The sequence below is a fragment of the Phaseolus vulgaris genome, chromosome 10, assembly GCF_000499845.2.
Source record: "Phaseolus vulgaris cultivar G19833 chromosome 10, P. vulgaris v2.0, whole genome shotgun sequence".
In the NCBI taxonomy this organism is placed as follows: domain Eukaryota; kingdom Viridiplantae; phylum Streptophyta; class Magnoliopsida; order Fabales; family Fabaceae; genus Phaseolus; species Phaseolus vulgaris.
In genome coordinates, this window is record NC_023750.2 from 26231307 (window position 1) to 26254785 (window position 23479).

At 38.6% G+C, this 23479-nt stretch overlaps 2 protein-coding genes across 2 annotated transcripts; both read right to left on the reverse strand.

The window, feature by feature from the left end:
• Positions 1 to 409: 409 nt before the first annotated feature.
• On the reverse strand, positions 410 to 17193 carry LOC137812645 (AMP deaminase). The gene is made up of 19 exons (XM_068614778.1): positions 16439 to 17193; positions 15159 to 15331; positions 14677 to 14881; positions 14323 to 14501; positions 14185 to 14236; positions 13967 to 14094; positions 13683 to 13862; positions 13217 to 13284; positions 12990 to 13132; positions 12103 to 12164; positions 10651 to 10764; positions 10223 to 10363; positions 9665 to 9817; positions 4451 to 4504; positions 4264 to 4374; positions 4014 to 4187; positions 3853 to 3933; positions 971 to 1069; positions 410 to 832 (listed from the first exon to the last, which is right to left on the reverse strand). Exons 1-19 carry the CDS (start codon positions 16794 to 16796, stop codon positions 764 to 766), a joined length of 2544 nt encoding a protein of 847 aa, XP_068470879.1. The 5' UTR covers positions 16797 to 17193; the 3' UTR covers positions 410 to 763.
• Positions 17194 to 21876: 4683 nt separating this feature from the next.
• Positions 21877 to 23367, reverse strand: LOC137817751 (uncharacterized). The gene has a single exon (XM_068620991.1). It carries the CDS (start codon positions 23365 to 23367, stop codon positions 21877 to 21879), a length of 1491 nt encoding a protein of 496 aa, XP_068477092.1.
• Between the last annotated feature and the right edge of the window lie 112 nt (positions 23368 to 23479).

A 23479-nucleotide genomic window follows, 5' to 3' on the forward strand; every position in this document is an offset into this window, starting at 1 on the left:
ACTCTTGAATAATTTTTAAAAAAATCATTCTCTTAGAATTTTTTTTCCAGTACGTATATAATACTAGATAAAAATTTATGTGTTCCCATTTTTACGTATGCAAAATGGTTGTCTATTACTCTTATGATTACTTATTTTCTGTTAGTTATGCAATGTGTTCCCGTTTGCAAAATGGTTCTCTATTACTCATATCATTACTTATTTTCTGTTAATTAATTGAACAAATGTTAGAAAGCGGGGAAGGGAAAAGCTGAGAAGAACATTGCGTGCCGAGCCAACACTTGAATTATGAATTTCTATTTTGGCCATGTTGTACGTAAAACAGGACAAACTTAAAATTATATATAGATCTAGCATGCCATTGTAAATCATTATATGTTTAAGATAAAACGAATGGGGCAACCGTCTCTCAAGTTTCAACCGGAGTGCACTATATATATGGATAAACATTGCGAATCAAAATTTTGGGAGATGAATATCCCCCTTTCCAAGGATCTTAGCTTACATTCTAAAACAAACAGGCATCAATATGCTTGCATCATGCATTTATTACTAACCCAAAATCATACAAGCAAAAAATTTTGCAGGGGTCCGTTGATTTGTAGCTGTAAACATTTCTCGATGCTCAAGCTAAGCCATCCTGATGATCTCTATAGTATGTATCTGGTTCGTATCATTCGACCAGTGTCATAATGTCTTGGGCCTTAGAATATCTGTGATGCACCATGGGTTTGACTTCTCCACCTACCATGCCTCCGACATCTTATTTCTCTACTTCTTCAGGAATGATTGCTTTGCCCAGATAAACTTGTTGCATCTCCTCCTTCCAAATCTGTAAACAGCACTTAAACCATGTGATTCTCCTCGACAGATCATATATTCAGGAAAAGAATACGCGAAAAGAATTACAGAGTAATTTTAAGTTAAAACCGAGTGAAAAATTAACAGCTATGTATAAATAAGTTCTTACCGTATCACGGAATTCCAACCGTATGTGAGGAACATTTGTTCTCTGAATGTCATTTCCATTTGGCCCTCTCTTGTAGTACTCCTTACCAATCCAATGTGACTGAAACAAGTTACCGATCAGTTATAAAACACTAATTATGTAAATAGTACAAGGTATGTATGTGTATAAACATCTTCCTCAATCGACATTACACTATTTCTCATTATAGTAACAAAGTTAGAGGAGGAAGCATATGAATGATTCAAGTAATAAATCCATTAATATAATATATTTCTAATTTTAATTTATTTTACTTCTATAAAAAACAAAGAATGAAAAAAAAAGAAACTAAACATTTACTCAAGCAAGTCTCAGCATCAGACTTTCCTTCTTGTATAGGGCTCTTTATCTATTATTTTTTTAATTTAGGTTTTGGTTTAATTTGTGCAATTGCATTGCTTAATCAAAATCTGTAGAGACACCCAACCCAACTATTGATCCAATTGGATTGATTTGGATTTGGTGGATAAATGATACAAATCCAACCAAAGTTATTTTAATATTGGGTAACAAGCTTTATGAAGCCAAAACCAACCCAGTAACATCCCTCTATATGGAATTCACAGACCTACATTGATGGAAGAGACTCAGTTCAGGACCCATCACTACAGCTATGACAAGGAAGATCCAAAAAGATTGAGACTTTTATATATGTTCAAAAATATCATAGCGTAAATATTTTAGAGTTGAATTTATTTTCTTGCTTAAATTTATTTTCCTGCTTAAAGTAGAGTGGAAAATTTACTTGTAATTTTTCTTTAAATAAATTAGGATTAGGGTTATGCGTGTAAAACCTATCTAGAACATAATTAGAATTTAATTGCAACTCACATTTACCCTGATCATTTAAACCTAATTAGGTCACATTGAACACTTGATCGTGCTTTCCATGTGACTCTAATTGGCACCTAATTCAAATGCTAATTAATTTGAATTTTCCTCTCATTGGCTCAATGTTGTCAAACTTGTAACTCAGAGGTGGATCGTAAAAGGAAAAAAAAAACTCGTAACTCGGAGAGCGTAACTCGATTCGAAAGAGTTACTATTTGAGTTACTATACATAAAATAATTAAAAATAGATTCATAATTCATGAAATGCTTCAAATAGATAACGTGATTAAAAGTAGATTCAAGATAATGTTTAATAGAGATGAATTATCCAACAAAATCATTCATATTAATCATAGGATAAAAAAAATGTGTTGGAGATGAAAATAGTTGTAATTTTTTAAATGGACCCAAAAAAACCTAATTTTGAGTAAGTTGTGATTTTTATTTAGGGTTTCACCAGCATAGAACAGGTTTTATTAGGTTAAAATTAAAATGGGCCTTTGGTCCAAAGTTATGTCTATTAAGTAAGTTGTGATTTTTATTTAGGGTTTCAGCCGCACACCACACACCACATTCCATATTTAAATTTTGAATTAGGTTTTATTAGGTTAAAATGGAAATGGACCTTTGGCCCAAAGTTATGTCTCTTAAAAATTAGGTTTAGGTATGTGCCGACATCTTCCTTTTGGGCGGCACCGTCGCATCTTCTTCTTTCTTATGCGCGGCGTCGTCGCTGCAACTCCTTCTTCATGCTTCGTCGTCACAGCGTGCGTTCCCGACAGCACACGAAGGCGACGACGACGAGCACGAGCGGCGCATTAAGGTTTCTTTTGGGCCCGCATCATGGATCGCAGAGGCCCATGGATCGCCCGATCCAACCCCTGGATTGTTGGATCGCTCCGATCCGGTGAGAATCCGATCCAGCCACCGATCCAACGCGTTTTCTGCTTAAAAGATCGTAAGATCGCGATTTTTACAATATAACTCGCGATCTTAACAACACTAGCTTGGCTCATGTTTTTCAAGATCAATTTTATGATTGTTATGCTGCCAAATTGCTAGCCTAAACACTTCTTTGTCTTAACCTTTCTAGAATAGACATCTTTGGTCTTCTTCTTCACCTCTCCAAGTGATATGGTCGAACTAATCACTCTTCCTACTCTTTATGCACCTACAAGGAAACCATAACTTCATTGGAGCTCTCCTTGATTCATCTCTTCCACAAAGTTCACTCAAAAACTCAAGAAAATATGAAACCAGTTGAAGGCACCTATCACACATACATTCTACCCATATTTAAATAAACAATTTAGAGGATGTTGTTGAATTTTTTTTTTTTCTGTGGAGCATGTGTCTAAATTATGTAATAAAAAACTCAAACTAATAAATACTAAAAATAATGGAGTTTGGTTATGGTGATATATGACAACTCTAAGGAGTTTTTAACCAATGTTGTCAAGATCGCGATTTAGATCGTCGATCTTATGATCTTTTAAGAAGAAAACAAGTCGGATCATGGGGTTGATCGGAATTTGTCCAGATCAAAGTGATCCAACGATTCATGGGTTGAATCGGACGATCTCTGGGCCTCCACATCCATGACTCGAGCCAAAAAAAAAACTGAAAATCCAATAAAACCAATAAACCCTAATTTGGAAACCCATAACCTTAAGTTCAAAAACTCTACAGCTTGCGACGCTACCGCTCATGCCTCTGTTCGCACCGCAGGGTCGCCGCTCGCACCACCACGCAATTCGTTGCCGCTCGCCACTGTCTTCGTCACATGAATTCTATTTTTAATTATGTTATGCATTGTAGTAAATCAAATAGTAACTCTTTCAAATTGAGTTACGATCCTCGGGTTGAGTTTTCATACCCTTTCTGATTCGCTTCCAAATTATGAGTTTGGAAATATTGAGTTTAATTGAATACTTCAGCCTAAGAATAAAAGATTATGCCTTTAAGGGTGTAAAGAATTTCATTCACAAGAGAATTTTGGATAAGAAATGTACCTTTAAAGCATGTGAGAAACCTGATTGATATACCGAATTCCGGGCTATCTCACACAAATCACACGAGCTCAACTTCCACACCTGTAAAATAAGAATTATTTCGGCTGTAAGCATTGTTTGTCTATATGTTGTATAGAGAGAAAGAATGAGAGAAAGCTCACAGAAGCAGCTATACTATATTCTTCAACCAATGGTTCCTTTGTTAAGTGAATTTGGAGAGGATCATCAGTAGAAAGTGACACATTCAGACCCCGTAAGAAGAACATGGGAAAAGGATTCCGATGGTAGTCTAAGAATAGGGAGTTATTGCTCAATGGAGACATTGCCAAGCCAATCTAACAAAAAATATTCAACTAAAATTAGCTGCCACAAATATCACAACCAAGTAATCAATTAGAAAAAATATCATACCTGGGCTAAATAATATAAATATTGAAGCACGGGAGACTTTTTCAAATTGATTCCATGTGCAATGTTGTGAGCCGTGAGAAAGGTTGCTGCAAGATGGTCGATATCACCAGCCTAAAGCCATTATTAGATTCATTAGATATACTCATAACATTTATGAAACAGACAGAATATATTTTCAAATACATACCTCTCCAGAATGTGGACGGAATTTGATTGTTGTCATTCCCTTTGATTCACGAAGCTGAGAAATACTTGCATTAGGTTAACTTTGTTGTGTCAAAACAAAGCCCAAACTTTCAAATACAGATTATGAAGAAATTGCAGAAAATTCTTGGAATATATATTCAAGGTACTCTAAGTAACTAGAGAAATGGACAGAGACATGACTATATTAAGAAACAAAATAGCGCTACTAGAAATTATTTAAATTATTGATTAAAACTATTAAAGAATAAACAATTTTTTCAGTTAGTAGTAATATAACATTAAAAAGAATTATATAAAAAGAAGATAATTTGAAGAAAATTGTAAAAAAGCTTACGCTAATTTCTTTATCTTAAACCTGAAAACTCAAACCAAACCAATCTTAACTAGATTTGTGTGGTTTGAAGTAGCCACAAAGATTTTAAAAGTGAATCATACCAACCTATTTACATGTAGCTTTCAATTAAATTATATTAATCTTACCCATAACAACTTTAGAAATATGCAGCAAAGCTTATCTTGCATATTAAAGATTAAGAGAACAACCATATTTCGTTCCTTTTGTAATTGTGAATGTAACGACCTTAGCCCATAGTTTAGATTATTCTATTATTATGTTATTGATTTTATTATTATTTTCTTCTATAAATGAAGACCCCTATGTGTATATTTTACACAAAGGATATCAATCCTAAATACATTTTTTTCATTCTTAACATGGTATCTAAATCTTAGGGTTAGGATTCATCACCGGAGCGTCATTGTCGGAATCTCGCCAAAGCGTCGATGTTGGAATCTTGTCGGAGCGTCATCGTCGAAGCCGTCATTGCCGAAATTTCCAGAATCTCTCTGAAGCCACTGCTATTGTCATCAATTGGATAGCAAGTAAATCTATGGATCAATCTCCTACTACTGAGCCTAATCCGTCTCCTACCACTGAGCCCAATTCGTCTCCTAACACTGAGCCCAATTCGTCTCCTAACACTATGTTGCCGGTAACTTGGTTTCTGGCTTCCTCGGTTGCCAATATGCTCAATCCCTCCATCTATACTAATTATATCAATGTTCATCTTTCTATTGACAAATTGGATGGAACTAATTATTTGGACCTCAAATATTAAATTATGGCTTAAGAGTCAAGATTATGTTGCTACAGATGAGACTTACCGTTAGTAGAAAATTGATGCTCAATTATGTATTGTTATTAAATCTACTATTCACTCATCTTTAAAACAAATTTTTCCTGTTTTTAAGACGTGTTCAGAAGTTTGGGAACAAGCAAAACTTTTACACACCAATGATACTCAACATCTTTATGGTGTGTCAAAACCTCCTTACCATTGTTGCTCCCAAAAGTCTTGATGGTACAATGGCTGAATATTTGGATAAACTACATGTTCTTCATAATTTTAATGAATTATTGCCTCTTCCCTCCACTCCTACTCAAGAACTAGAGCAACGGTCAAAGTTCTTCATGTTATTGGGCTTACATGAACTTCTTGACGATTATTCTCATGTCCGTGATTAGATTTTGGAATCTTTTGTTGTTCCCAATTTTACTTCCACTTGTCCTACCCTTCTATGTGTGCCAAGTAAATACAACATTGATATACCTCTTCCAGTTGATGACGTTTATGCTTTAGTCTCTCAACGTTATAATCGTACTCGTCCTTCCAAGCTGGGCAAAGGACGTCACAAGTATGACCATTGTGGCAAACTTGGCCACAAAATAGATTAGTGTATGCCTTACATGGTCGTCCTCCTAGATCTGTTGCGATTTCCAAAAATGTTCCTGTGCAACCTTTTACCATGAACCCTCCTTTATATAATATCTTAGGTCAACATGCAATTCAATGAATTTCTTAAATGGTATGACAATTGTCAGAACTCTTGTTCCACTGCTTCTGTTGCACGTTAGGTATACCTTTTGCTGGCCTTACTCCAATTCTCTTTTACGTCAATTTAGGGTTCTCGACTCAGGTGCCATCAATTATATTACTAATAATAAATCTTTTTTCTCTTCTTTGTCTACCTTCGGTTATTTACCAACCATTACCATGGCCAATGGCTTTAGGGTCTCAGCCCATGGTGTTGATACTATTCATCTTCCTTCTTTATCTATTAATAATGATCTTCATGTTTCTTGGGTCTCCCTTTACCTTATTATCCATTAGTCAATGAACTTGTTCTCTTAATTGTGTAAATTTTTCACCAAAGATTCTAATTTGTTTACAGGACCAGAGTTCGAGATGGATGATTGGTACCAGATGTGAGTCTCATGGTCACTACCACCTACAAACATTTGCACATGTTGGCACAGTTATGGATTCTCCATCTCTCATTCATGTTCAGCTAAGTCATCTTAATCTTGCCAAGATGCAGCACCTTGTTCCAAGTTAGTCCAAAGTGTCTAGTTTGTCTTGTGAGTCGTGTCATTTAGGTAAACACAACAGTTTTTCTTTCTAATAGTGTCTCACAACGTGTTTCATCCCCTTTTGCCTTAGTTCACTCTGATATTTGGGGACCAAGTCGTGTTACGTCTAATTTAGGATTTCAGTATTTTATTACTTTTATTGATGATTATTTAAAATGTACTTGGTTATTTTTAATGAAATCTCATTCTGAGTTGTTTTCTATATTTCAATCTTTTTATAACGAAATTAAAAATCAATTTGGTGTTTCAATTCGAACCTTATGCTGTGATAATGCTCGTGAATATCTTTCTCATTCTTTTACCACTTATATGAAATCTCATGGCATTCTTCATCAAACCACATGTACCCATCAACAAAATGGGGTGGTTTAGCGCAAGAATAGACATCTTATTGAAACTACTCGTACTATGTTATTTCGTGGTGACGTTCCTCAACGTGGGTGATGTTGTTGCATGTTCTAATTAATCGTCATCTTCGGTTTTAGAGAATAAAATTTATCATTCTATTTTATTTCCAAATGAACCTCTTAATCCCTTACCACCTAAAGTTTTTGGGTCTACATGTTATGTTCATAATTTTTGTTTTGGACTAGATAAATTATTTGTTAGGTCACAAAAATGTGTTTTTTTAGGGTTTACTAGATCTCAAAAGGATATAAATGTTTTTCACTCTCTCTTAACCGTTATTTCATTTATGCAGATGTCACCTTCACCGAGTCTTTTGTTTATTTTAAGTCTTTATCTTCTCCATTTGTGTCTCCATCTTAACAAGTAGATATTCCAGTTGTCTTTGATCCTCCTGTTATGTTTAGTGTGCCTACAGATTCTCCTCCTCCACCACCTCTTCAAGTTTATAGTCGTCGTTAGTCTTCCCATCGTCCACAGGATAACTCTCTTCTAGTGCCAAATCCTTTGTCCCTTCCGGTTCCAATAGTTGAACCTGATATTCCCATTGTCATCCGTAAAAGTACACGTTCTACCCGTAATCCCTCTCCACATTATAATGTTTCAAGTTATCATAGACTATTTCAACTTTTTTATACTTGTCTTTCGTCTATTTCCTTTGTGTCTATTCCAAAGTCTGTAGGTGATGCCTTAGCTCATCCTGGTTGGCGTCGAGCCACGCTTGATGAAATGAATGTGCTTCAAAATAATGGAACTTGGGACCTCGTTTACCTTCTGGGAAATCTGTGGTTGGTTGCATGTGGGTCTTTGCTATTAAAATTGTCCTGATGGTACTATTGATCGTCTCAAAGCTCGTCTTGTGGTTAAGGGTTATACCCAAATTTTTGGTTTAGACTATGATGATACTTTTTCTCCAGTACCAAAGATGGCTTCAATTCACTTATTCATAGCCATGGCTGCTCTTCAACAATGGTCTTTTTATCAACTGAATGTCAAAAATGCCTTTCTTAATGGGGATTTGTAGGAAAAAATTTATATGGAGCAACCTCCTAACTTTGTTGCTCAGGGGGAGTCTTTTGGATTGGTATGTCGTCTCCACAAATCCTTATATGGTCTCAAGAAATCTCCAAGGCTTGGTTTGGAAAATTTAGCAACGTTGTTCAACAGTTTGGTATAACTAGCAATGAAGCAGATCATTCAGATTTTTACCGTCACTCAAATGTTGGGTGTATCTATCGTATAGTATATGTTGATGACATTGTTATTACAGGCAGTGATCAGCATGGCATCTTACAAGTAAAACAAATATTTCTTAGGGATTGAGGTAGCACAAATCAAACAATGGTATTGTTATTTCTCAGAGGAAGTATGCATTGGGTATTTTTGAGAAAATAACGAATTCAAAATCTATTGAGACACCTATGAATCTTAATGTCAAACTCCTACCTAGTTAGGTAAAGCCTTTCTCAGATCCCGAGAAGTACAGTGACTCGTCCAAATATTTCATATGTTGTTAGTGTGGTGAGTCAATTCCTTAATTCACATGTGTTGATCATTGCAATGCATTCATTCGTATATTTAAATACATTAAAGGTTCTCCCGAAAAAGGCTTGTTATATGGTCACAATAATCATACTAGAGTAGTATGTTATTCAGATGCGGATTGGGTCAGGTCTCCATTTGATAGAATATCTACTTTCGGATATTGTGTTTTTACAAGTGGTAATTTAATTTCTTGGAAGAGTAAGAAACAAAATGTTGTGACAAGATCTAGTGTTGAAGCGGAATATAGAGTTATGGCTTCAGCTACTTGTGAGTTAGGTTGCAATTTGGAGAAGTCAATCAAGTGATAATCAGGTTGCTTTTCATATTAGCTCAAATCCCATCTTTCATGAAAGGACTAAACATATTGAGATTGATTATCATTTCATTGAAGAAAGATTGTGCCTAGAGACATCAAGACTGGATTTGTTAATTTGAATGATCAATTAACATATATTTTCACTAAATCTTTATGGGGGCCTTGAATTAATTATATCTGTAATAAGATTAGTAAGTATGACTTATATGCACCAACTTGAGAGGGAGTGTTAAATGTAACGGGCTTATTTTGTTATTATGCTATTGATTATGTTATTGATTATGTGCTTATTTTGTTATTATGCTATTGATTATGTTATTGATTATGTTATTATTCTCATCTATAAATAAAGACCCCTATGTGTGTATTTTACACGAGGGATACCAATCTTAAATACATTTTCTTCATTCTTAACAGTAGTTAAAACAAACTTGTTTTCTTCTTGAAGATTCATTAGGCACCCAAACTAATACATACTGTGGAGATAAGTTGCATACCTTGTTTAAGGTGTAAAGATTTGCATAACAGTAATAGACATAGTATGAAAATGCTGGATTGAACACATTAGTCCATTGATCAGGTGTAGGCATGTGTTTTGTCGGCCGTCTTTCTGGTTTGCTTTCATCATCCACCAAATCCAACCCAACAACCTAAAGGTGAGAGAATGAATACCATGTAGTATTGGAATAAGCATATGTTTGATTCAGCTTATTATAGAGAAATAATCACTTGTTTCTTTGAGTTGTATGAGAGCTTTTGAAAAATAAGCAACTATCTCTCTAGGATTAAGCTGAACCAAGCACTCTATACTGCAAAATAACTAACTACAAATTGGCAGAAGTTCTGCAATTTCCAAACTAGATCAAAGCCAATTGCAGTCCTCCAAAACTAGTGTCATCAGATTGGGCCTCCAATGATGAATACCTCAAAATATCACGTTGGTTCCTTTCAAGGATAACTTAATTTTTAAAAAGTACCTTTTCGAAATATTTATGAAGACTGATCATCTTCAAAATTGTGTTTAGTCAAAAAAGTTAATGCAATGAGGAACACACCTGTTTCAAGAAAACATGCAGCTGTGGATGTGAATCTGGGTCAACAGTAACCTCAAAAAGTGGAATAAAAATATTGTCAAGCATATTCTGGAATGATGTCACAATTCCCATTTCTTTGTACACATTGTACAACCGCGGAAGCTGCAAGACATTACAAGAACTACTATCAATTGTTAAGTCCACAATCACCATGCAAATGAAGCCATAAATGGGAAGCACAAAAAGGTCCCCCAAATTTCACTAGATATTTGACAGTCCCAAGAGAATGATTAGTACATTAGTATCATTGTTCAGCTTCTTATAATATGATAGTAAAAAATGTTAAATTGGCAACAGTTGAGAGAACTGATTTACACAAGAAAAATAATAAATCATTACAATATCATTGTGAAAAATAAATGTGTTCTAGACAAATAAATAAAGCATACCTGAATCAACCAAACAACATTCTCACTATACAAATCATTATTAACTATCCAACTGGCTAGTTGGTCCCACTCACTTTGCTTCCTTCCATATATTGATATTCTATATTCAGCCATCTGTGAATAATTAGGCACAGAAAGATAAGTTAACAAACATCTAGGTGGGGATAAGTATATAAAAACAACAGTAAAGAAATGCCAAACTAATGCCAACAAGTCCAAACACATTGGTCGACGTAGGGTCTCATACTAATAATTTATTAACATTCTTGCACCATTGGGTAATTGCAATTCAAAAAACATAAAGTAAGATGCACTGTAGGGATCAATCTCTGTCATTGTTTATGTTATGGTAAAGCAGTCGTGCAAACATTCACCCAACATCTAAATCCAGGGCTAATGGAGTCAAACCCAGAATAGAATAATCACCCATATTGGAACCATTGCAATAACATTAGTCTGGTGATATCACTGTAATTCCTATTTTTTATGAGGATCTAAGAAATTACACTGGCAGCCAATTTCAGGTGTCTTTGTTATCTACAATTATTTAAAACCTCTAAGATTCTCTAGTTAACAAACATCTAGATGGGGATAAGCGTATAAGATTTGCAAGTGCCCATCAATCATCATGAAATTTTGGATTATTAGTATGACAACCCACTGACTCCTTTAAGTTGCTAATACCTTGGAAGTTGAGAACTTGGGCCATTGCAGAAGCTATATTAACCCTAGAAAATGTTTTTCTTCGTAGTTAGTTTATGCCTTCATTGAACTTTCCATCTTTTGAGTCTATGAATGAAAGATTCTCTAGTAAACAAACATCTAGATGGGGATAAGCGTATAAGATTTGCAAGTGCCCATCAATCATCATGAAATTTTGGATTATTAGTATGACAACCCACTGACTCCTTTACGTTGCTAATACCTTGGAAGTAGAGAACTTGGGCCATTGCAGAAGCTATATTAACCCTAGAAAATGTTTTTCTTCGTAGTTAGTTTATGTCTTCATTGAACTTTCCATCTTTTGAGTCTATGAATGAAAGATCTTCTGATTTGACGGAAATGAAGCAGATTTTACAATACAACCTTGCTAATTGAATTAATGTTAATATTTGGTCATCAAAGATTTCAATGAAACTATTAGTAGCATTATGTTATTTAGTTCTTATAGTCTATTATAGTCTTATTCCAACATAGGGTGTTTGGCAGTTTTACATCCATAAATATTTGGGCCAAATATTTGAGACAGTATTGCTTATTAATAGTATGATATTGAATTACTACATTCAAACAGTATGTAAAAAAGAGAAGCACCCGTAGGGAGTATATTAGAATTATCAGGATAATATATTGCCAACAGATGCACTCTAAGACTGTCTTAAATCACCGACATGATAAAAAGATGTATATATGAGTGTATACACACAAATATACAAGGACTGAAGAAAGCACCTGATATTTACTGGCAGCAAGATCCGAAAACACTTGCTTAGTCACCTCACCAAGAAAACGACCTAGTAAATACAAATAAAGATGCTTAGATGTTGAAGGCAACTAACAAATATAAACACTAAAACTTTGATAATAATCCGAGGTCATTCATTTTAAGTATTTTCTATCTTCATTAATCCACAGGTGAAATTAGCAATTGCTTTAAGAAAAACTATTAAATTGCTTTTTCAAAGATGACCAGAGAGCTGTTTGAAATTCAAAATTCAAACCGTGATAAATATCACTAACTTACTTTCGTAGAGGGAAGAGAAATGGGATGGACGCAAAAAAGTAGGTCGAGTGGAGACAGATGAGAATTAAAGCAAGAATAACATGTTTGGATGAAAATAGATGAGGAGAGACATAAGTAGAATAGATGAAAAATAGTACAGTGGATCCCACCATTTTTTAAAATTATGTCTCTTCAACTTCATCAACTACCAGACACCCAACCTTAATTTTAATATACAATCAATCACTGCATGTATAATAAGTTGTCTTAAAAAAACCCAAACTTTTGTCTTCAGGACTCAAAATGCACCAATGTAATTAGAAGACTGTATAGAAAACAATAAGAAAAAATATTCCTTAGACCAAAGAAAATCATTGAACTAGAGACCCACCCCATAATGTGTTCAACCTTTTTTTCAGTGTCTATATCAATAAATGTACAACCCACAAAAATAGCATATATCATTGTCTAAAAGATAGTGCAACCTAGGATTTCATAATATAGATATTAGGGCTTCAAGAAGCCCCTTCAGCTTGTATGCAAAAATATCTTACTACACCAACACAACTTCTGCACAACCAACACGCCCAAAACCAGTGTATATTAAATATTTTACCTTGAATGAGATTATCCTGCTTTAGAAATATCTCCCTCAGCCTACTTTGACCACAAGGATTATATTTAAGATTAAACTTATCAAAGCGATGAAAAGTGCTCTTGTCAGCGTGAACGTCCAAAAGGTCAACATTAAGATCATATCTGTTAAAAAGAGATAAAAACAAGATTAACTCCTGAAACATACAGCAATCCAATTATAATTATAATAATAAAAAATCTCATTACCCAGTTAAATCCAAACTCTTGAAAACCTCCTTCAAGGTTAGATATGTCCCATCACGAAATATTACAACCTGATTATGCGTATACATCATATGAGTATTCAGTGCATATTAGCTTCATAAAATGTAATCCACATACCATAAGTTAAAAAGGTAAGATAATACTGCATCATGATACATAATACAGCTGCAAGTGATGACAATAAGCCAATCATTTTAAACATACCAGTATTTCCTAATCTCTTCATAGGCAATAGGTTATAATAAAATTATACACCAAACTACATTTATATAAATATTGATATAGTTACATTAATTACTCACTTAATTTACAAGTTTATATACTAAAAAAAAGCCAATCTGTGCTCTATCTCTTCTGCCTTACAGTTCAATGATAAGATCTGAGAGAAAAAGCAAAAGGCTGCTGCAATGTATGTTTACTTCACAACAACAAAGATCCAAACTATCACCTCATCAGGCTCTTTTCTCAGCTTTGACTTTATGAATCTCAAAAGATGTTTCTGATTCATGCATGCTGAGTGGTGGACATGAGTATCAACTTTTCTAACATTATAGAAGTCTCGATGTGGAGCACTTTTCTGAGCAAGAAATTCTCTATCCGCATTTAGCATCAAATGAAGATTGAATTTCTGAAAACATACAGAAATTGTCAAGCAACCATTGCTTCTTGTATGCAATTGAAATACAAGCATAGCCCTCAGTTTGTTACTCATTCGATAAATTAGAGATTTACTTGTTCTAGAAGATTGAGCCTGTGATGGCATAAAGTTCTTATATTCCCTGCTGCTATGACTCGAAGTACATGATGAAGATCAGTGAAAAATGTAGTTGCATCAGCAACAGGAAAAAGCTCTTCTTTCGCTGCAAGTAATAGAAAGTATGCATAAGATCCTACCTTGAGTGGTGATAGAATTACTAAGTTGGTCTATAACAAATTTCTTTCTTACTTACCTTCTCTGTTCGGATATACATGAATAACCCCATCTTGCATTTCAAAGTAATGCTGTAGCATAAAAGAAATACGAGTAATTTAATCACAACATATAAAATAGGGAGATCCAAGTTTTGAAAGATGGAGAAAAAACTTACATCAGATTTTCCTTCAGAAGTGTATAAAAATGGATCTGGGTTAGGCTTGGGTGTACTGGGGTCAGATATAACTTCTTTATCCCAAGGAGCAATGGCTTCTCTAAAAATATATCTTTTTCTCATTTCAAGGCATTCTTGAAGAACCACATAAGCTTCAACTTCATCAGGTGATGGAGCCTCTAAACAAAAAATATAACAATTACAGTTTACTACTTGACATTCCAAATATGCAAATATTGTCATCCAAAAAGTCTTTGGAGGAGCTGGATTATATACATCCCATGAGAAAACCGATTCAAAGCAATTCATTTGCAGGTAAAAGAATGAGGAACAGCAACATTTCACAGTTCATACCAATAGGAGTAATTTTCAATCTTGTGAAAGTTTCATGCTCTGGCTCTTTCCTCAGAATGTCAGCTGCTATTGGGTCAGGCTGCACACCATGCAGGTCACCAGAAACACTATGAGAACGGATCATACTTGGAGCAATTGTCATCTGCTCTCCATTAGCATTAACATGATTAGGTAAAGTCTCAAATGGGATTTTACCTTCTGGCCCCTACATAGAAATGATTTCAATTTAAACGTAAATATCATTCAAAAAAATTAATTTAGTATATACAACACTGCATCATGCAATGTTCAAAGCATAAGTGTAATGAGAAAAGGATAGATTAATTCCAAGCCCAGGGTTACACACCAAGGCCAAGGAGGCATTAAGAAAGTAGGGAGATAGAAACAGTGAAAGTTACTTGTCATGTCAAAAGTAAACCTCCTTTTTTATATGGGATGAAATGAATGACAGAATTAATTCAACAAGTGCGTGACCCACTTACAGCATTCCCATTTGTAAGCAAATATGCAGTATCCAATTTATCTTTGTCTATCATGTTATCTTCATCATCTGATCCTTCTACACTTTCAAAGGCACTAGCACTTGCAACAGGGGACTTGGGTGAAGTTGGTCTTAAAAGGCTTCTCTTAAAGGAACCAGATTGTGTCGATTTTCCTGTCAGAAACATATCATGAAAAAAGATTAAGATAAACACTTTCAAGCAGACATGGGCTGCACATATGCCGGTCATCAGAAAGATATGAAGTATACTCCAACATTTGCCATAAAACCTTTCCAGGGATTAGAACCGGAACGAATCATTGCCTATGCATGTGCAGGTAAGTGCATCAGAAAGATATGTAGTCTAATGCAACATTTGCCGTAAAAACATTTAAAGGGATTAAATTCAAATGAATTTAAAGTATATCTTAATTATGGGGACACTACAAAGGTATATCAATAAGAATTGAAGAAAACAAATAAATACAACTTTCTAAAAGACAAGATGATCATCCAATACTGTATAGTTTAATTCCTAGCTGGTTCAGCGGAGGGATATGGGTCCAAGAAGACTGATCCACTGAAAATTATTCAATGTGGACAAGTTCTTTCTGCGTTTTAGTCATTCCAATCCTTCTTTTTATTTCACTCATACATTCTTCTCACCTTATCTTTCATTGCCATCTGAAGTTATGTGATGTCAGTTTTGTTTCAGTAGACCTAATACTTTTTTTCTTACTTTTAAGTGAACGATTATAAGTTCAGCCGTTAAATCATATCAAATGTATTGGTCGACGCCATCTGCATCAATCCAAGAGACAAAAATAAATGAACTAAAATTAACAAAATTCATTGAAAATAGGTAAAGAAGTTCAGGTCCTTAAACTCTAAATTCTTACGTAGAAAATCGTCTACGTCCAGCAACAACCTCACTTGTCCGTCTTATTTTCTTCCCAACTAAAAATGATTTATAATCCATTCCTTTGTCATGTAAAATTTTCCGGAAGTCATATCTATGACAGAACCGAAACAAACCAAAACTAGTACCAATTATAAAACTGAGGAACACCGGAATCAATTCCTTTCCATCCCTTTCAAATTAATTCAATTCCCCTTTTCATCGCAAACACTGTGCACGACCAAACACAATCGAACACCAAATAACTACCATGACACAGCTCAACTCAATAATCTCGTAAGCAGCAATCCCAACAAAAATCAAAAACCACAAAATCACAAATAATCATCGATTAAACCCGAAAAGTTTCACCGTAGCCATACCTTCACGGAGCGTGTGCAACCGCGGCAGCCCCGGCGGAATCCCCTCGACGTGCACAGGCCCGTTCCGCTTATCATCCCCGTCAAACCCGCCGGAGATCAAGGTGACGTCAGGCAACGACGCCGAGCCGCGCCTGTACCCGCCGTTTCCCCGCCTCCTCGAGGTTCCCCGGCGCTTCTTCAAATGCGTCGGCGGTGATTCGGCGTCTGAACCGCCGCCGCCTTCAGCCTCACGCTCGACCGTGCGCGCGAACTCCAGCAGCTGCGCGAGCGTCTTGCGGTGCATGTAGTACGCCGACACAGCCACGACGGAGGCTCCGACGAGCGCCGCCAAGGCCAAATGCACGGCGTGCTCGTCCATGATCAATCTGTCTCTCTTCGCCGGGTTTCTCTCTCTATAACCGAAAACAAGAATACGAGAAACTCTAAGTGGTTAAGAGAGAATAAGAAAAAGGGATAACGAAAAACCCTACTCTATATAGTGAGTAAAAGTGTTAAGGCACTGGGCGAGGTTTGTGTTAAATGGAAGCGAGTGTTGGCTCGCTATCTGCTATTTATACACAAACGACGCCAGAGAGAGGACGTGGATGGATGGATACCCTCTCTCTCTTTCCCTATATCTGTATGCGTTTGGTAGAGAGATGTAATTATTAAGACTCAAGCGCTTTCCATTTGTTTCTTCCCAAATTTCACTTTCAGCTTTTTGCTCGTGGGGGATAGGGTTAAAATCAAGGATCCAAAAAGATAACCTCAATCCCAGCAACTTTTTTCCTGGAAGTAACTTTTTCATAATACTTTTTACTAGTTAGTTAATTAATTAATTAATTAATTAATTAATAATAAACTTTGTTTTCTGAACCAATTTTATATATGACCAGCACTGACGTGGTAAACGTATTCCACAATTTACATACGTCTATTTCACAAAACCCACAATCTGCGTTAATTAAAGTATGAGTGGGTTTTCCTCATATATTTGTCGTTATCAAATTTTATATTAAATATTGATACGAGTATTTTTATTCAGTTTTTATTAAAATATTCATTTTATTTTATATTTAAAATATTTTTATTTTTTCTAAGTATTTAGCTGTTTAATTTCGTAATTAATAACATAACATAATTAACATTGTTTTTTTCTTTCGATTAACTCGTATGTTTTTCTCTTTTAAGTTTCGTCAATTTTCATCATCAACTCGTTCTTAGAACGAGTTTAAGAAAAATAACAATCATATTTTTAAAAATACCAAACAACTAAATATATAAATAAAAAATAAAAAATAAAAATGTAATTAAAATATAAAGTATATTGTTCTCAAACGGAGTTGAAACTAAGAGGACGATTGCTCTCCTTCTCTGCTGGTCAATCTACTCTTCTCTCCTTCCTCATTCCTCACGAATGAACTCTTTTTTCTCCTTTCACTTCTCCACCTCTCGTCTCTGCGAACTCCGAGCTCGGATGGTACCTGCAAGAGACACTCTGACATTCAAGTAAGATTTAGGTGTTCGACACTCGGTGCTATTAGTACTGAATGATGACGTACATGATTAATGAAATGTGTGCTTATTTATATGATTATCATGGACCCTTTGTTATTAGGTTGGGTTAAGGATTTAGATCATAATTAAGAATATATTAACTAGTATTTAATCACTAATTAGTTTCGCTAATTTTCTATTTAGATATAATGATTTTGATCCTATCCGTCGGTCGACTCCGACCAATAAAATTTAATTATGTCAGTTTTGTTTTAACTTTTTTATGTGTATCCCACCTCGTATAATTTTTTTACTTCTCTTATTTTATAAAATATTTATGAATTAAATATGATTACATATTTTATTTATTATTTTATTAATATTATTGTTCCTGTCGGTTGACTCGATTGCCTTCGTACTTCTAACGACGATCACACGCTCAATTCTCTCTGCCTTCGTCTGTGCCTTTCCTTCGATCAAACACCTGAACCTGCAAAGACAAAGGGGCTCCCTAGAGGTCATTTGCACTTCGACGCTCAAGTCAATACTGGGGCTATGAAACACCAAAACTCTTAGTTGTAAAAGCTCTGTGTAAAACCGTGTGTGTATCGCGTAAATGTTGCGTACCTTGTTAGGTTTATTACTACCCTTTATATAGTCTAGGGTTTCCGCCACCCGCATTTAGGGTTTCTAAGGGTATGCCTTAGCGCCACTATCACCCACTCTTAGGGCAATCTAGTGTGCAAGGCTCCCTTACTGGAATGCAACCTCTGACAGGATGACCACCTGGGTACCAACTTATGCACCTAATATCTGGGGCCATCCGTCCTGGGAGTGCCCTAGTTGTTCACGTGCCATGCATGCAGCCTACCCCTGGAACGTAACCCTCATGGGCCTTAGCGCTTCCAGTGGTTCTTTACTTGTGTTACGCCTGAATGCGCTATTCACACCACACGCATGGACCCCTCATGATCTAGGCTTCTCCCTACTAATAACTGGTGTGTTGTCTGGGATCCACCTCTCGTGGCCCAGCTCTGTTGTTTGAGTCACCGATGCCCGATGTCACAACGCCCTCACTCTGTTGCCGAGGACACATTAGCACATTCTGGTGATCGACATCTGACCACTCTTCAACACCTTGGCTCACGTCGCTCGCGAGACACTGGCCCATGTCGTTCGTGGGACCCAACTTACGTGGCTCACCATTACCAGTAGTCAACGACGTCCAAGGACTGGTCAGTACACAAGCTCCCCAGTCTCGAGCTGTTAACTTGTTCAGCGAAGAGACTAAGTCCTCGCATGTGGCAACCTATATGGCACTGCGTGAAGGGACGTGAACAGTGCACCGAAGTGACACTTCTTCGTACCTGTTTTAATATGCGCACACGTGGCCAGATCAACGGTCAAGACTTAACGCCGCTTGCGCTCCCTCGTTTACGTTAAGCATTAAAAAGCGTGCGCTTCGTCACTGTTCCATCACTTTCTCTGAAACTTCTTTCGATCGTTTCATCTTCTCTTCGAAAGCTCTCACCTTTCCTTCTTCAAAGCTCAGAACTTCCAACCCACTTCGATTAAAAGGTATGATCTGTATGCATTGATTGCTTTTCTCTTACGATTTCGCTGCTCATACATGCAATAAACTGCTATAGGACGGTTTAAATTTCTGCATTTTAGGTTTTCTTTGTTTTTCTTCTGTTCCTCTGTTTTTTCTGGGTTTCTTGAGTCACACCATCATTTTCCACTAAACCCTCGTTTCTTCCTTCTTCTTTTCTCTTTTTTAGCTTTCTCCTTGAAATGGCTCAAACAAAAACCACTTCCAACCCTCCTCCCAACGTAGATTACAAAGCCTTCTACCCCTGGGCCTCCGCTGAACTCCTTGTCGAGACCTCCACTCTCACCTCCAGTGAGGATGTAAGGAAAAATCAGAACGAAGAGCCTAATTAGAAAGGACAGGTATTTAGGAGAGAGAGTGATGCGTATGTTTCAGTTCATCCCTGCGCGAAGGGCGAACCTGTATGCGCAGACGATCGCGACAACTAAGGAGAGCCTTTCTTCTTCCTCTACTCCACCGTTTTTAAATGGATTAGGCTTCGCCTCCCACTCACGGGCTTCGAGAGGGCGCTCTTAACAGAGGTCAACGTGGCTCCTGCCCAGCTGCATCCCAACAGTTAGGCCTTCATGAGAGCGTTCGCCATCTTATGAAACCTGTACCGTCCCGTCCTCGGGCGTTGACCAAAGGTCAAAGTCAACGCATGGTGGGACCCCTCAAGGGACCCAAGGAAGAGAAGTCAACAGGTTGGCCGCTTGAGTCATTGCCTCGCTGAGGCGTCGCCCAAGAAAGGCGTCGCCAAAGAGAGGCATCGCCCAATAGGGGCATCGCCCAATAGGGGCATCGCCCAATAGGGGCATCGCCTAAAGAGAAACATCACCGAGTAAAGACATCGCCCGAGAGGCCTCGAGCCTCGACCATACAGAACAATAGTAAGGAGAAGAGAAAGGTGGCTTCAAGGCCATAAGTCTAGCACCATAAGGGGATATCCTGACTCGTGAAGTACCCATGCCACCACTGGGAGACCCTGGAACAGATACGGCCCATGAGAGGGCCATAACCAGGGGAGAACCACGTGCATGGTACGAGGGAAAGGTAGACCCACCCCCAGGGCAAGTAGCTAGTGATTGGGGCGCATGAGTTGGCACCCAAAAAGTCAACCCACGTGCCAGAAGCACTTCGCGGGAAAGAGGGCTCACACGATGGAATAACCCTAAGTTGGGTTGCGGCGCTGTGGGACCCTCCACTTAGAACAACGATCAAGTCAGAAGGGCACGTGGCAAGGCACACGTGCTCATTAAAGATTTCAGTGAAAGTTTGCCAAGGTACGCGTTAATTTAGTTAAGATTCGAATGTTCCAAGGAATGATTTTATACGCTTTCAATGCGCTTTAACGCGCTTTAAAGATGAGAAGTGTATAAAAAGGGGCCTTGGGAGCATTTGAGGGGGGGGGGGAGAGTTTTAACCTAATTCTCACAGTTACACAGAGCATAGACACACAGAGCACAAACCCTAATTGTTCTTGACGGCGCACCCAGCTGTTAGCACAAGGCAATTAGGGCAACACAGTTTTAGTGATTCAGTACAGTTTCTTCGACCACCTCTCAAGGGTGTGTCTCCAGTTTTTGATGTTTCTCGCTAGCTGACTTGATCGTCGGAGTGCAAACGGCCGTGAAGGCGCCCCTTTGTTCACTTCTTTATACTGATAACTTCTTTTTTATTGGGTGGCCTCATTTAAACCCTCTTCTGGGAAAAGGAGTGCCCCCTGAACTGTTCAAACTGTTTATACTAGCGCGAAAGCGCGACTACTTTACATTTTCAACTGAAATAGAACTTTAAATGTGTGACGTTCCACGTCCGGGGGATTGCCCCTCCGTCCAACGTCTCCAGCAGATCTGGGGGTCGTGATCCCTGACTCGCTGGTCGTGATCACTCTCTCTTTCTCGGCTTCTTCTCGGGCCACCCCCGAGCCCCCCAGCACTGCTTCCTCCATCTCTTCCTCACCTTGTGTACCTCTTACCATCTCCACCTCCGATCGCCTCTCGTCCACACCCGGCGGTGGTGTGGAGGTAACATGGCACACACTCCTCTGCTGCTTGAGGTTGTTCTCGTAGCAGCGCCTAGCTTCCTTCTGGTCCGACTTGACGGTGATCACTACCTCCTTCGTCGACGGAAACTTCAACTTCATGTGCCTCGTCGAGGGTACGGCTCCCAACCTATTGAGCGTCGGTCTTCCCAACAGTATGTTGTAGGCGGATGGGGCATTGACCACTAGGTACTTGATCTTCTTAGTGCGGGCCACGGTCCCATCCGCGAACGTGGTCCTCAGCTCGATGTAGCCTCGCACCTCCACCTGGTCCCCTGCGAAGCCGTATAAGCACCCTGGGTATGGCCTCAGTTGATCAAGGGACAACTACAGCTTGTTGAACGTCAGCCAGAACATCACGTCTGCCGAGCTTCCCTGATCCACGAGGACCTTGTGCACTTTTCTCCCTGCCGTGATGAGGGAGATAACTATAGGATCGTTGTCGTGAGGCACAACGTCCTGGAGATCCGCCTTGGTGAAGGTGATGTCAGCATCGGGGATGTGATCTTCCACCGTGTCAACAGTCATCACCGACCGAGCGTACCTCTTCCTTTGATAGGCTGTGCACCCCCCTCCTGAGAAGCCTCCCGCGATCGTGTGCACCTCCCCGTGCACTGGTACCTCGTGTTGCGGATCTTCTGCTGGTGGCCCCGACGCCCGATCACCTTGCGTCTCCCGCAAGTAATCGCTCAGAAAGCCACTTTTTACCAACTCCGCGAGTTGGTGTCCCAACGCTAAACAAGTGTGGAGTGGGTGGCCATAAGCCTGGTGAAACTCACACCACACGTTCTTTTTTCTTCTGAGCACCTTATCAGTTCTCTCCGGTGCTCGCAATCTTGCCGCTATGGCTGGAATGGCAATCAGCTCCGCCAATTCCACCACGAAGTCAAATCTGGGGGGCGTGTTGCTCTCCCTCGCGCGCCCCCTGCCCTGGTCCTTCCTAGGCTCGTAAGGGCGAGGCTTCCCCTGGGCCTTCTTTCCATCTTTGGCCTCATGCACCCTCATCGGCTGCTGAGACCTACTCGGTCCTGCGCGCGACTTGATCGGGATCGCGCTTTCCCTCTTCTCAGAAACCGCGGTTTCTGCCACGATGTGCGCCACAACACGACGCCTAATCTCTGCGAAGGTGCTGGGGCGATTCTTGATCAAAGATTTACTGAAAGGACCCGCCAGAACCCCTTTCTTGAACGCATGCACCAGCATATCTTCGTCTTTGCTGGGCAGCCTCACCACCTGAGCTCCAAAACGACTGAGGTAGTCCCGGAGGGACTCACCTTGGTTTTGACGCACGTCGAACAGGTCATACGACACCACTGGGGGTGCCCTGTTCACAATATACTGCTCCATGAACAACTTCGAGAATTGCTGAAACGAGATGACGTGGCCATCTGGTAGGCTCACGAACCACTCCAAAGCAATCTCGCTCAGGGTGCTCATGAACAGTTTGCAATACACTGTATCTGAGCCCCCAGAAAGCATCATCTGGGTGTGAAACGCTGTCAGATGCGTCTCCGGGTCCTCCACCCCTGAAAACGAGGCTTTCACCCCCACCAAGTTTGGTGACACCACTGCACTCATGATCTCATATGAGAAAGGCGTGGGGAAAGTCCTGGGGGGAGACGGTGGCGGTGCCACTCCTTCCTCCGTCACCCGTTCCTTCTGCGCTTGCAATGTCTTGCGCAATTCTTCGTTAACTCGATTCAACTCTTCATTCCTCCCATGTGATGCAGCCAAGTCCGCTTGCATCCTTTCTTGCTCCGTTCTTGACGTTGCCACATCATCTTGCAGTGCTCGCATCATTTCCAAGACTTGCGCCATTGTCACAGCTCCTTCTTCAGCTGATGGCGCGGGTGAAGTTTGCCTTGTCTTCCTCATTTTCTCAGCAAAGAATCTCAAGAACAAACGAAATCCAACAGCAAAGTGGATGGGA